We start from the raw sequence: 15,622 nt of genomic DNA on the forward strand, positions 1-15,622 counted from the left end.
GAACTCCAACATATTTTTATTTTGTTTGTAAACCTTTTATTTACCTTTTTATACAGCAAACAATAAGCCATTTCAATCGATAGAATGACACTAACATTTATAGAATGACAGTTAGCCCATGCAACATAAGAACAAATTAGTCCCATATAAATTTAAAATGCAAATTAAAAATAGTTCGTTGCTTTTTGTAGCTTACAAGATCAAGATAACGTTTTGCTTCGAATTACCGGACGCTTCGAAAGCCGGACACCTCAATTGTTATTTGACTTTATTTACCATCTCAACAGGTATTTCTTGGGTTATCAATGCAGGGAACGATTCTTCGACTTGAAACCATTTTAACAAATGTGAATAATCCGTGATCTGTGGTAAAAACTTGAAAATTAGTGGTAAAAGTTGAAAACATGTCATAATCAACGGTGAATTTCGTTTCTCTTAGAATGCAGCTCAAGACTCAACATTAGAAAAACTAAGCTCATATTTTCTATATTCTATCATTTACGAGGGGTATGAGTAATTTATTAACATAGTATGATAGCACTCTTCGTCATGAATTTAAGAAATTGCTTGAGAACTTTATAATTTTTATTACATTTTCTGTATGTCCGGACTTCGAGGCAAGTTTGTGCAATTGCTTCGATTTCCGGACATGCTGAAATGATGTTAAATAATTGTTTATCAGTTGAGTTAATTGAAATCAAATGACTCGTAATGAGCAATCATATAGTTACAATTTCATTAGATTTTAATTGCTATACCCCAAAAGGAACATTGCTTGCTCTCAGCTTATCGATATATACTTATTAGCAGAGCATAAAATAATCACTTTCACGAAGCAACTTCGGACCGAATATTGACAAACGTCGCATGCAAGATGAATACACTAGTAGGTGCTCCAATCTGCCAAGTTTATGGAAGAGAAGAAGGCGGGGGTGAAAAATTCATTTTCAGTGCAAAACGAAAACAAACCGGCTGGCTCTCCCATACTAAAATCCAAGATGGCTGAATCCTGAATTTGGCAGATTGGAACACCTAGTGGTGTATTCATCTTGGTCGCATGACTATTCAAAACATAGAATGACTTACTCAGTTTTCTTCTTCACATATTCATTCATTTGATTGGTACTGAGAATGGTCACTGCGTTTAAAGAAAACATAATTGGCCTTGGTTATGTTGACTTTTGGCACTAAAATTTCCCCTAAGTTTAACGTCGGGGTCAGATCTATGTGAGTAATTGTTGAAATCATCATTTATGTGTTTAGTTTTACAGTAATTTATTAGTTTACAAAATCTAAATAAATATTCACTGACTGATAATTGATCGGAAATTGTCAATGTTCAGCCGAATATGAATATGTACGAAATGAAAATGACAAAGAAGGCCGATGGGCTTCACCAAAAATCTTCGATTATTTTAAGCTCTGCTTATTAGACCTCTTCATGTTTTCAAAAAATATCAAAAAATCAATCGGTCAGTCCAGAATCACAATTCGTATGCTAAAATAAGCCTCCTGTCAATTTTTCAGCTAATTCGGTTAAAATTTCGAGGTGGCTCAAGTCGTTTTAGTGTTTTTGGGCTATTTTCAATTTTGAAAAATATCTAACGAGAGATATAAACGCCAAAAATTATCGCAACAACCTCTAAACGGAATTATTATAAATCATTGCTAATTTATTATATTATTATTCCTCTTCTTTCTCTGGACATTTAAGTAATATAATTGCCAATGTACGATTCACCGTTAAATTATTAAAAATCAGAAGCTGAACATTTGTCATAAATTTACACGTTAGGATTTCTTCATACTCAAATGTCCAGAGAAAGAAGAGAAATAATAATATAATAAATTAGCAATGATTTGTAATAATTTCAAGAATTTTGTAGAACAACGACTTCTAGGAGATACTTTGTTTTTATGCACTTAAAAGCTTTAAAATCACTTTAATATGGTCAAAACGTGAACGGAACGAATCGCATTGTTCACAAGACTTGTAGAGCACATCAGAAGCTTCCGTTTAGAGGTTGTTGCGACAATTTTTGGCGTTTATATCTGTCGTTAGATTTTTTTCAAAATTGGAAATAGCCCAAAAACACTAAAACGACTTGAGCCACCTCGAAATTTTAATCGTTGCTGAAAAATTGACAGGAGGCTTATTTTAGCATAAGAATTGTGATTGTGGGCTGATCGGTTGAATTGTTGATACTTTTTGAAAACATGAAGAGGTCTAATACTTATACACATATTGTAAATGGTATGACTTTATTAATTGTACACAAGTAACAAAACTTGCCTTCAGTTTCTATTGAAAGGTTGTCTTCAAATGTATTTTTTTTAACCATTCACATTTGGGTAGAAAAAAAAATACAAGTTCGTAAAACTAGCTTTTTTAACAGAATTGTATAAAAAGACACGTTGTAAACGACTTCCGTCAAATCAAAAAAACTCATCATTTCTCGGACACGCCCGGATTTACCAATACGCATGAATTACTTATTTCAATCGGCCTTTCAATCCTTGTGTTCTAAAAGCAAACTGGAACGGTTTTCAAAAGTCACATAAATACCACTAATTGCAGCTTGGCCACGTTGAATTTGAGAGGTAGTATTGAAGAAAATATTTCATTACCCACAGACACGTCAAATGTCAAAAAAGCGTCCTATATTGAAAGAGGAGAGGTGGAGATTGTATGAAATTATTAGATTCCCAATGTTGTGTATTTCAGTTAAATGCTCCCGCTCGATTTAAAATGATGTTTTTTGGTAGTCCTGGTCAATCTCGGAGCAGAAACTTTGGATGGTACACAAAACTCGGGACTTTGCGATTTGGGCGTAACTTATTTTGTAAACAAACATTGGAAGGCGAATTCTCGCTAAAGCAAGCATTTCCTGTGAAAACCACGATATGTATTCGACAGAATAGGCCTTCCTCTAGCAGATGATGGAATTAGTTTAGAAGAAAAACGCCTGCATTCTACGGAATTCACAAAACAATGTTTGTTTACAAAATAAGTTACGCCCAAATCGCAAATCAGTCCCGAACTGGGGGATGCCAGATTTGCATACAAATGTGTATAGAAACCTTACCTTACAGATTTATATTAACCGAGAAATATGAATGCTATATACTAGTTGTGTTTGAGCGGATTAAATAGGCTATTTGAGAATCAATATAGCCAAACTCGAAGTGTCCGGAGATTCGAAGCAAAATTGTCCGATATTTGAAGCATCTCTTATACTGTGTCCGGATTTCGAAGCAAGCGATGTTCAATGTTTTCGATTATATTAGCTATTTCCTGCATACAAAATGTTGATAAGTTAAACTTGACAGGGTGTGTTATCACTCAGTGTCCATTACTTAATTCCATTTGAAATATTGAACTGAAAATTGAGCAGTGCTTAGGTGTCCGGACTTCGAGTCAAAACGGTACAACTGGTTTCAAAGATAGCATAACAAGCTTGATAACAAAAGTCGCTTACTTTTACACAAGTGTTGAAGTTACTAACTTTTTTTTACCTCACATATTTTCAGATCAAAAATTCGGTCAGCGCTCGGATGCCCGTCAACCGCAAGCTCGAGCAGGATGACATGGAAGGCGTCGACGAGAAAGAATGGGAGGAATGAGTCCCAAAACTAACAATATAATTATCACTGCAATGTAATATAAGTGCATGAGTAACCCGTTTATAACGATCAATAGTTTAGCGAACCCGCAACGTACACTTTCTATCGCATTTTATAGTCCTTCTTATACAAAACCAGATAGGTCGCAGTTGTTTACTTGATTTTACTCCGGTGTTCAATGGATGAATACCAAACATATTAGAAAAGACGTAGTTGTGTTGCTTATCGGACGTTCGAAATCAACAGAGACTGTAATATGTGACAAATCCAAAAACCAACTGCCAATCTCCATGACCAACGTTTGATCAAGATACATCACAAACACTTTTATCGAACAACAGAACACAAGAACAAAACAACAGCAAGATTATATGTGCTACATAATACTTCCCTTTTTGTCTTCGAAATATTGGTCTAATCCGCTATCAAAAAAAAAAAAACTATGGTTCATAGGTGTAATCGAGTAATCGAGCGAATCACTCTCAGTTAAACAAAATCATTTGCTCGTTCATCGGTCAAACTCTACTCTATCTTTTAGCAAAATAAATAGAGTTAATAACTATATTGCTTTGGTGAAGCTTTGAGATTTTGTGCATGTTGGCGCCCGTTATGTGACGCCCAATCATATTGGATGCTAGTCAAGTGAATAAATGCTCAAAACTCAATCTTCGTAGGTGTAGCAACGCGTATTGGATATCATATAGGAATGCCGAATACTTACTGGGGGGTGGACACATTCGAACGTAAGAAAAACACATGGTGCAAGCGAAGTCGGTGCACAAATTCGAGTTAATGCAAAAAGAAAAAAAAATACCAAGGGGAAGCATCACAGAAGCTGGATATTTTGTAAATTATAAATCAATCGTTCGTTTTGAATCGTGCTACGTATTTATTATTCTGACAACTCACCCTACGGAACAATTGTGATGATTTCATATTTAAAAGCATACACAAACACGTGCATATTGTTTGTAGGAACCTTCGTTTTGTGATTGTGATAGTTTTATAGGCGTGCCATTGTATCTCTCTTTCACTGTTTCGTGCTTACAATTATATCGTTATATATATGATTTCAATGCTTGTCTTTCAGTAGCTAACTGATGGATGATATTTGCCACAGCACTCAATATAGATATCACAGGATTAAAGGTTCACAAACGGATAGATATTTACAACATTCGGGACTAGCTGTTAGATAACAACCGATTCTCCAGTAGTTTGATTGATAAAATATGATTCCTTTGAATTCAAACAATACTATATTTGTATTCATCATTATTGTACAATTATCGGAATATTGATATAGGCTATTGAAATTTTGAGCGAAAGTAAACACAAGAAACAAGACTATAGGAAATATTCAGTATAATGTTTTTTCATCCGTCGCTATAAAGCTTCTCAACAAATAAAAAACACACACACATAAAACAAAACTAAGTTACATACTACTAAAAAATTAAAATAAATTGTTCCATTATGAAGAATATTACACAAAGAAACAACACTCGAACATTAAGATATTCAATAAAAAAATCACCATACTTCAGCACAGCATACACACAGACAACCTGAACCAGCCGTATCAAACAAAACTGAAATTAAGATCGTATTCTAATGCATGAAAACGGATGGCGCCCAGTGGAAAAAAAAACTATAGCATTTTTACACAGAAACCTGGAAACAACATTGACACAATAAGTATAACATATACAGTATCAAACATATGGCAAACCAATGTAATGAAGGAAAACAGAATATACAATTAGTAATAACTTTTGTAATGATATTTACTATTTGAAAGAAATCCTTTTTCCTAAATTGCCATGATTCTCTACCAGGGATTGAATCCAAAAGAGAATAAAAAAAATCTCTCACTTATCATCTCTGTATATTTACATATACGATATGTAGCATACCGTAAGAAACTCCAAAGCTTCAAATGCTTTCCAAATTGTTTTACTCAGTTGTGCGGTCTCCAACACAAAATAAACGAGAACAACGCGAGGATCATCAATACCTTTTTATTTACCACATTGGTCAGAATGCATGGAACAGAAGTTGACCTTCACAAACGTCAAATCAGAGACTAACCCACAGGCAGGTTGGCGGCCATTACAGCTCGCGGAAAGCTGGATACAAGTTTGATAAATTTTGAAAAGTCGAATCGGAGGAGCAATTGATTAATCACCACCTTGGTTATCGAGATGTTGTTTAGGTCCAACCACAGCTGAAAAACTTATTCATTAATAAATCAATCTTGTTACTGAGCACACGTCTTTCTCTATAGGTTATGGGCCCAGATGCGTTAGGTCACTGACTATTGAGCGAATTGTTCCAAGATTAGAAAGCTCGGGACAAGTTCACGGAAAATAGACGTAAAGATGTCAAGTGCAGCAAAGTTGGGATTGTTCAATTTACCAGCGAAAGGATACGACGTATGGAAATTCCGCGTTGAAATGCAGATGTCTGATCACGGAGTAAAAAAGATGCCTTCGAAAAAAGGACGGAAGCGCCACAGTTGCAAGCTTCCAAGAAAAGGACGTAAAAGCCAAGGCTCTTCTGGTGGCGTACATTGCTGATTCACATTTGGAGTACGTGCGTGATAAGAATATTGCAAAAGAAATGTGAACCTTGGAGACAATCAGCTGAAACTAGACACTGTAAAGGTGCGATTATTGGCTAAACAGCAGAAACGTTCGGGAAGAGAGGATGGTGTTTCGGACGGATCAGTATCAGCTTTTGCAGTGAAGCCGGTGAGAAGGAAGGATAGAAGCGAGTTTCAAGGCAAATGTTTCATTTGCGGCTAAGTTGGACCTTAGAAATTCTTCTGTCCGAAGACCAAAAAGAGGCAAGGCTCAAGTTGCGACTGTACCGGTCGATAGAGAAATTGCGTTAGTGCTGTCTCAGGAAGAAAGTAAGGACCTGAAGAAGGAATCGTATATCAAATGGATCCTAGATTCGGGAGCAAGTTGGCATATGGTGTCAAATGAAGATTATTTTCAAGGTTTTTGCAAGTTCCACGAGCCTTTAGAGATTGAGAGCGCGAAGAAAGGTGAGAAGCTAACTGCTACAAAAGAAGGTACGGTGAAGGGGAAGTTTATAGTCGAAGGAAGCAGACTGACGGTGTCGCTGGGAGATGTGCTTTTCGTGAAGAAACTTAAATTCAGTTTGCTGTCGTTATCTCGTCTGCTGAAAGCTGGTGTAAATGTAGATTTCAAGCCAGATCGAGCGATATTATCCAGGGATGGTGAAACTATAGCTATGGTCGCGAAACGAAATGAAAATGAGTTGCAGCTATGGCACAAACGATTTGGACTAAGCTTTAAGAACGTTCTACGGCTGAAACCAAGGGCCTCATACGCCTGTCACTGGCGAACAAAGCTCGTGTACTCTGCATCGAAGCTTAGAACCGGTGTTAGGGCGCAATCGTTAATGTGAACATTTTTATATTCGGTTAGTTACTGCAAATAAATTCTTTTTCGAGTCCCTATAATCAAGCAGGTATCTCAAGCATACCATATCGTTATATTGCTGCATGATTGAGTGTTAAATTTTGATAAAATATCGAAAACAAAAGTGTGCATAAAAATTTCCTCGCCATAACAAAAAGGTGGTAGAGAATTAACACTGTTGTTTACAGTTTAGAACCAAATCCAGATGTCGCACATGTTGGGGTAGGGATTCAGTGCTCCACCTTCTCCCCCTGGCTGAAACAGAACGAAATATTTGATGGAATTGCCAAAATAAATGGTGAAGGCGGACTTTGTGAGTGCTGTGCTGAGAACAAAATGATCCGATTAACGTTCTACGGGACTCGACCAAGAACAACAGTACCTTTGGAGCGTATCCATACGGATATCTGTGGTCAGATAACACCGAAGACAATAGATGGGTATCAGTACTTTGAGGTATTTATTGACCATTACACCCATATTGCTGTTGTCTATTTGATGAAGCGAAAATATCAAGTCTTCGAGTACTTCAATGTGTTTGAAGCCATAACGACCGCGAAGTTTGGATTAAAAATTGCAAACCTGAGATGTGACCTAGGAAGAGAGAACTTTTCAAGCGAGTAACATGCATATCTCACGAAGCAAGGTATCCAAGTGGAATCGACCGTTGGCTATACCCCGCAACATAATGTTGCAGAGAGATTCAATCGAACGGTTGCCGAGAAAATGAGGGTCATGTTGGCGTAGTCGGGCGCACCTAAGTCTATGTGAGGGGAAGCTGTGCTAAACGCACTGTACGCGACAAACCGAAGTCCTACCGAAGCCTTGACTGAGAATGTAACACCAGCTTAGAATTGGTACGAGTATGAGCTTCGAGTATTTGAATGACTTTCGTTTGCGTGGATTCCGAAGCAGAAGAGAAGTAAGTTGGATGTTAATAGCCAACGTAGTGTGATGGCACTTACCGATTGGTTATCGTCTGTGGAATATGGAAACGAGAAAAGTGTTTGTAGCGCGAGACGTCAAATTTGATTAGTCAAGTTTCCCATTCAAGACACAAGAAAATGAAAAATTAGTGATACCGGAAGTCATCCCCATCCCTGAAGATGTCGGAGAACAGAAAGAAGCTAATAAGCCAGGAAACGTTATACCAGAAGTTGATGAGACTGATGGTGAACAGGAATACGTCGATGAAGGTGCATCAGCACTCCCACCACAATTAAATGGGAACAACTGTGAGGAGCATGCACACTAATTTTTTTTCGCTGAATCTCGGCAAACCAATTGCCGAGGTGGGCACCGCCGAGTGCTCGGCAATCATATCGGCAAAAAATAGTTTTGCTGATGACCTCGGCAATCTATAAACACGTCAGTTGTCATTTTCTGCCGAAAATTTCGGTGAAAAAAAGAACTGATCATTCGGCAAAATCGAAAAACAAACAAAATTTGAAATACCGAATTTCGGCATTACTTATTTATTTTGATTCGGCTGGAAACCAAGCAAAAAAGTAATATATAGTTTCTCCGCGGTTTTTTAAATATATAAAACACAGACGAGATCATTTTCAATACTTATTTTTATTTACGAAACAATAATTATTAAGATTATTATTACAAACAAAATGAATCAACGGTGTTTTCAGGTAATTTTGAAGTAAGAATGAAACGAAAATAAATCAACGGTAACTAAACAGAAATAAAAAAAAACGTGTTACCAGGTGTGCATTTCTTTCTAATTTAGAATAACCTGTTGAAAAAGCAATAAAAATGCTTCAAAACTATAGGAAATCCAAAAACTTGTTGGCGGTTGTACTCATTTTCTCAACTCGAAGGCAAGCCGCCGAGAAAAATCCATAAAAAAGCTTGTCGGATGGCGCACATGTTACATTGCCCACTGCAAACAGCTTACACAAAATAGTGAAAGCCTGGACAACATTCGTCTCTGTCTCAAATATAACATTATTCCAAACAACGTAGCAAACACCTTGCTCAAACTCCTCTCCAACAACAATTATTTGGGGAATGGTCAAAATCGGCATACTCTTATCAGGCTGCAAGTCAAAAATATAACATTACTTATTGTATTTAATGTACTAAAATAGTATTCTCACATTGATCCATTGTATTATACCGTGAAGCGGGTTCATCTTTCGCAGGTGAAGGTCCTGTTGCTCTTCCCTTGTCCGTTTCGTGCCACGTGTTGGATTTTTTTGTCGCACGATTGCGAGGGCTCTTAGAAAATCATTCTTGATGAAGCGGTATACATCAGGGTAGCGATTCAAAATTTTGGGTTGCATAGCATTCCAAAATTCTTCAAACTCAGTTGCCTTAGGATAAAGTATTTTATAATCCTGAGCAATCTAAAAATGTAGAAATACCGTATAATTTGATAATATTTACAACCTTCTTTTATTTCATTTACCAGCAAGCCGCCGAAACCCGAGGCCACCGGAAAATCGTTCAAAAACGTCAAGAAGCTCCCTTCGTTCCTATGTTCATTCCGAATCTTTATGGTTTTGCTCCAAAGGTTCAGAATGTGGGTCTTGGATTGATCCGACGGCACGATAAACTTCAATTCGGTGATCTACGTATAAACAAATATAAGGATGTAACGAACTTGTTAGAAGAAATAATTAACTCTTTATTACTATGCCTTCCATGTCTTCTTCAACACCCTCCGTCATCTCCGGTTGCTCAGTTTTTACTGCTTCATCTATCGCTTGCTGTCGCCGATGAAAAACCCTTTTGTTGGATTTTTTTGCGAAATATTCCATCCGATAATGGATCTTTCCAGCATGTCGGCCTTCACCGCGACCATTGATATGGAACCACAAAGCCTAAAAATAGGTTTATATATCAAGTCAGATAAATAGTTTAACCATGGCACTCAGTAACAACCTAAGATTGAACAATAAAACAAAATCCTAATATTCTCAAGCCAGCCTTTAACAGCTGTTGTCTAAATAAAAATTGAAACTATTTTACACGATCAACTAATTAATGAAAGACGACTCTTTGTATTAATCGAGGCTCTTTGATTGTAAAACCAAATTTGCAATACATGTTTATTCAAATTATCGACAAAAGGAATGTCGTTTAAAAAGCCGAATAACAAGTTCGCACTATGGGGATTTGCAACGTATTATATGGCTATCTTGATTGCATTTCTTTTGTCGATAATTTGAATATTAGGCTTCTTACGTTCAATAGTAATCCACTAACGTTTACTTCCATATATTTTAATATACTACTCACCAACTAACTTCAAAATAAAATTGTTGTCACTTTGTATTTTCTTACAATGAATTTGTCTAAAAACTCTATAAATTTCGCGTTACGTTATTTGCGGGCGAACCCTAACTAGATTTCGATTTGGTTGATTGAACACGTCTCCTCTTGGAAAATTGTAAGGTTCTCTAATAAACCGTTGTATGGAGCTTGTTGACGTCTGATCATCTTTCCCTTCAAGCACATAAGGCTATCTGACGTTTAATCATCTTTCTCTTGCACGCGCACGGAAAGGATAGGATTTGTTTTCATACGGTTTCGGAAGCGTTTCCGTATATATGAAAACAAACCCTATCCCGTCATGCGCGTGCAAGAGAAAGATGATAAACGTCAGATAGCCTTATAGCAGCATAAGATTTGTTTTTGAAACGTTTCCCATTAAAAACATTGCTATTATTGCTACCTTTCCTATGCGCTTGAAAGAGGAAGAAGATTAGACGTCAGCAAACACTCATAGTGCAACGTTACGTCACATGGCATCAATGAAGGGTGATGTTTACACTTTTTTACCAGTGTTCAAATTGAGGTTTAATTAAGAGTGAATTCTTACGAGGGCATTGTTTACAACTGCTTATAGAGTTTTCGGCTCATGCACTCGTCTATACAGTTATATACAAACATTAAAAGTCTCGAGGTAGTGAAGTGGAGAATCTTACGAATCTTTTAGGCGTTTTTAAAACAGAAAAATACGTACGTGTGGAACATCGGATGCAGAAGAAGCCAGGATGGGATACGTTTTCACGAGGGATCGTGCAATAACATCTTTATGGAATGTTGATGGTCTCCTTAAAAGATTTGTTTTGTAAGTAGATATTAAAAAGAAATTTTTCTTGCTTTCGTAATTTTTGTTTCAGGTCACTTACTCTCCGTACAGTGTCAATAAACAATCACACAGAATGTGCGTAATCTGTGTGATCATTTTGTCGGTCGGGTTTTTCCTTCCAATAGCAGTTCGATCAAACCATTTCCATTCTGGGTTTGAGAGAGTACAGTGTTTATGTTGATTTCCTGTGAATTGATCAATCAATTTAGAATTAATTTATGTATATGTAGTGTTAGCTACATGAATAAATACTCACTTGGTCAAGGTTAATTGATTTATATATATTGTCCGGGTCAGTATTGGTTTCGTGTTCAGGCTGATCCTCTTCGACTAAGTCGTCCTCAACACCGGAAGTGTTGTTCTCCTCTAGCCTTTCTTCTTCAAAATTATATCGTCAGCGCATTGTCTTTGTATTTTCTGAATGGTTTTCACCATTTTAGTGGTAAGTTTCAGCCTGGTAAAGTCACTATTGTCCAACATCAAAAGTGTATCCAAATCGTTGATCTCTTCTTGAACTGAAAACAAAATCCATGACCATATTGCTTCGTTACAGGTATTTTTTTAAATTACATTTAATAGTCTTGATGATAGTTTCTTCTCGAAATATACTTTTGTCTGCTATCATAAGGAGTCCAAAAGGAAAACGTTGTATGCAGATGGATATCTTGGGAATCAAACAACTGTTCTGTCGAACCAACTGTTACTTCATATGCTTGCAAGAAATCATCATAAGTCTCGGTGTTGCACAGCCGCAGAAGGAAACAAATTGTGCTCTGGATGACGCAAATTTCATTGATGATACCGTATGTTGGGTAGTTTTCATTATTCATGTTTCTGAGACAAACTATCAGGTTAGAACGGAACTCTATTCCATTGATAGTAACGCTTTTCGTTAGGAATACATGAGATGCGGTTTCGTGTACAAATATTTTGCTCCGGCAATCCTCACGAGATACAATGCGTCCTGCCCCATACATTATTTTATCCGTGAACGGGTTATCCAAAATATCAGAAACCATCGTGAAGGTCTGTCGAGTGGCCAAGCTTTTACATATGTTCCTGAAGTTTCTACAAGTGGACGCCTGATTTTTCAGCGGTTTGTTTTTTTGTTCAAAAACAAAGCAGTTAAATTGCTTCATATTACCACTTTGTTTAATGCAATGCACATAATGATCAAGGTGATGATTTTTGTTGATGCGTCTTTTGAACATTTTGTAGAACAGACCTTCGTACAATTTGATATGTTCTTCTAAGGAAGCCAACATATGGTCCGAAATTATAGAGGACATCAAAATTCGCGAAATATTGATCAAGTGCCCTATCATGCACATATATTCACAATCAACGGGTACTTTATGTGCAAACAAGAATGGTAGAGCCCTTAGCAGAAGAAGGTTTTGAGAAGCTGTTTGTTTCAAGCGATACGTTGCTGGCTTTGAGAGCATTTCTTCGGTAAAATTGGCACAGGGCGATTCTTTTTATCGACGTAACCGTATGAGAATAAATGGATGCGCTGATTTATGAATTCCACTGTCATTCCAAATTCCCTAGATTTGTAGTAGTGGCTTAAAACCAATTGAACGGTCAATGGCACTATTCCTTCAGCAATATCATGCATGGTATCCAGTGCAAAATTTTCAGTTATATGAAAATTCTGAAGTTCATTTAGAATACAACCACCCTTTTTCAATCCGCACTCTGACGACGTAATTTTACCAGCTTCAAGCGCGTTCAAGGTTGCTTCATACCATTGTTTGTTACGGATTGGAAATGTTTGAAATGGATTCTCATGAAACGCTGGCCTAGGAATAGTGCAAATTCTACAGAAGTATTTTGCACTGGGGCCAAGAAGACCGAAAATTTCGTGTAGAGCCAAAGTATCTCCACAAAACATTGAAACAACCGCCCGTATTTCAAATTTTTCTGTACCGTAGTATACCGTGATGCCATTCTCGAGTTGTTTCAAGTCATATATCAAAGGCTGAAGAATTTTGTTGTAGCCATGTTTTTTTGCATCGATTGCTGTAGCATATATAACAGGGAAAATGGAACGAGGAGAACTATTCCATTTGTCCGGGAAGTTTTGAATCTTGAAATCAAACACTGATACCTTGTTTATACCGGCTCTGGAGCTTAACGCGTTTCCTAACTCAACGTCGTCTTGATACAAATCAAGCCTAATAGCATTTGGAAAGTTTTCGAAAAAATCGCTGCTTTGATATGATTGTCCTGTTCGGTATGTGCTGTATTCTTTAATGTGTTGAGTCTCCGGTTGAATGTCATTCAAAAGTTTTCTCGTCTCTGGATTCCTGAATATTAGTTTCAGAGTGTCTATTATAGGAATATACATAAATGTTTCCTTTACTCTAACTTTTTTTGATAATCCCTTTATGTGTCGAACGTCTTCGCGCGTCTGTAGCATTTTCTCTACAGGGCTCGGCATTGTCACAGCAAGTTTCTTTAGAAATTGTGTTTGTTTGGCTATTGTGGATACTTGCGAAAATAAATCCGGAAGATGAAAACAGTTAAGGAAAGATATAGTCTCTGGTGAACTTAGATCAATTCCATTTTTGCACAGAAAAGTATTTGTAGTACTCTGAAAATATTCTCCCAACATTCTAACCAATGTTTCACATAATTTAATCATTTCTGTCACTTTCGATTGAGGAAGAGATACATCTTTTGAAAGGCGACAAATACCAATTGACACACATTCCTTGATCTGACTCAATATGCAATCATCGGTCTCTGAAACCATTGCGGCCTGTTGAAGTATTTTTGCGCATCATTTACAATTTCGCACGGAGGTTTCTTAACACTTGGTTCTTTCGAAGACCCATCTGCTGACGTAAGCAACATAGCATCTTCGATATCGTGATCTGAAGTATCGGTGGGAACGAATTTGTCCACAGGGTGCTGAACTACTATGTGGCGCTTTAAGGACTTGAAATGGCTGTACCGTGATTTACATTTGGGAAACATGCAATCATAGAATATGCTGTTGGGAACGAAATGCATGTTCCGGACATGCATTTGGATATGTCTTTGGAATTCTTCGACATAACCCAAAATTTGTTTACGGCAGAAAAAACAGGTTATGGAAGACACATTTTTCTAAAAAAAAAACAAGTAAATCCCAACATTAATGCAAAATGAGTACTTACGAAAAAGATCGTAGATTCTTACATCCTCCTTCTGTAATTGTTCCAGCACTTTATCCATTTTTTCACAGCACCTTACAAAATAACTTCTGAATTTAGCTACAAACGAGAAGCTTCGCGTGTTAGATTTTCACTTGAATTCTGAAAATGGCGGCGTAAAAAATGACAGCAACATTACCGAACTTCCGAAATTGATGCTGCGCATACCGAAATCTCGGTTAACGTACTTGCTGATATCGGTGACATTTAGATTTACTGATAAGCTCGGCAAAAAAAATTACCGAATGTTGGTATATTATGTTTAATTACTGATATTTCGGCATATTTGTTTGGGTAACTTCGGGAAAACTATTTTGATTGCCGAAAATTCAGCAAAATCTCAGATTACCGTTCGAAATCTGTATTTTTTTCTACCGAGCTCGAGAATCGTTTTTAAGTGTGTGCGTTTCGTGGTCCGATGGTCGGGAGCGCAGGGCACTTTCTGCAGCTGATGAATCTCAACGGGTACCTACAAGCTATGCATCAGTCTACGGACATCCAAATGAGTTGTAATGGAGAAAGGCAATCAATGATGCATTAAGATCTCTGGAGAAGAATCAAACCTGGACGATTGTGAAGTGCCATGTGCGTTAAAAACGGATGCTTACGGGATTGCTGAGCGCTTAATGGCCCATTTAGTTGCCAAAGGATACCTGCAGCGGAAACACGTTGATTACGAAGAGACAATGGGACGGAATGTAAACATCGAAGCTGCTTTTGTTCTGTAAACATGACAGCAATGAGTTACATACGCATGGTAGCCAACAGCAAAATCTAAGGCCGGTCGCAATGCTGTTGGGTTTTTTATGGCGTGTTTGGAAATCAAACTGAAACTGAAACTACCAGTTTGCAACGAAAAGTTGTAATGGTTGTAATTTAATTTTTCGAGCACTTTTTGAAACTGATTTACAACTGCTCGACTGGTTTGTTGTAAATATGAGCTGATTTGAAACTGAAATGAAACTGAGTTTCAAATTCATTTAATAGACTTATGCAGGGGTTCATCGAATTCACTCACCCGACGGATTTTGACATTAGAGTGGGTCGTCTTCTCGAACAAAAGTTCATTTTGCGTTCATTATGCGACCCGCTCAAACGTCATAATTTCTTGGGGGAGTTCATTTTGCGTTAGTCTATAGTGTTTGTGTGTGTTAGACGACCCGGTGACAAGCGCGGTGTCATCATCATCAATAAACATAGACCGCTGTCATCATTGAAACGCAGTATGAAAAAAA

General features: G+C 37.2%; 2 protein-coding genes across 5 annotated transcripts in view; one reads left to right on the plus strand and one right to left on the minus strand.

The window, feature by feature from the left end:
* LOC134207679 (coronin-7) overlaps nt 1–5,396 on the plus strand; it is a 101,350-nt gene extending 95,954 nt beyond the window's left edge. For all 4 annotated transcript variants that reach the window (XM_062683469.1, XM_062683470.1, XM_062683471.1 and 1 more), the window contains one exon: nt 3,532–5,396. In XM_062683469.1, coding sequence (XP_062539453.1) covers nt 3,532–3,624 — 93 coding nt within the window. In that variant the 3' untranslated portion in view covers nt 3,625–5,396. The remainder of the gene's footprint in view (nt 1–3,531) is intronic.
* Nucleotides 5,397–8,686: 3,290 nt separating this feature from the next.
* On the minus strand, nt 8,687–10,177 carry LOC134215318 (uncharacterized). The gene is made up of 5 exons (XM_062694535.1): nt 9,975–10,177; nt 9,725–9,913; nt 9,499–9,660; nt 9,188–9,436; nt 8,687–9,127 (listed from the first exon to the last, which is right to left on the minus strand). Exons 2-5 carry the CDS (start codon nt 9,848–9,850, stop codon nt 8,855–8,857), a joined length of 810 nt encoding a protein of 269 aa, XP_062550519.1. The 5' UTR covers nt 9,851–9,913; nt 9,975–10,177; the 3' UTR covers nt 8,687–8,854.
* Between the last annotated feature and the right edge of the window lie 5,445 nt (nt 10,178–15,622).

This window comes from Armigeres subalbatus, chromosome 1, assembly GCF_024139115.2.
Source record: "Armigeres subalbatus isolate Guangzhou_Male chromosome 1, GZ_Asu_2, whole genome shotgun sequence".
NCBI lineage: Eukaryota > Metazoa > Arthropoda > Insecta > Diptera > Culicidae > Armigeres > Armigeres subalbatus.

Excerpts from the sequence above, each read along its gene's own strand:
- LOC134215318 (XM_062694535.1), bottom strand. The coding sequence starts at position 9,850 with ATGGAATATTTCGCAAAAAAATCCAACAAAAGGGTTTTTCATCGGCGA. Across the intron at positions 9,437-9,498 it reads CGGGTTTCGGCGGCTTGCTG|ATTGCTCAGGATTATAAAAT; the intron begins GTAAATGAAATA and ends CTACATTTTTAG. Across the intron at positions 9,128-9,187 it reads GTATAATACAATGGATCAAT|CCTGATAAGAGTATGCCGAT; the intron begins GTGAGAATACTA and ends TTTGACTTGCAG.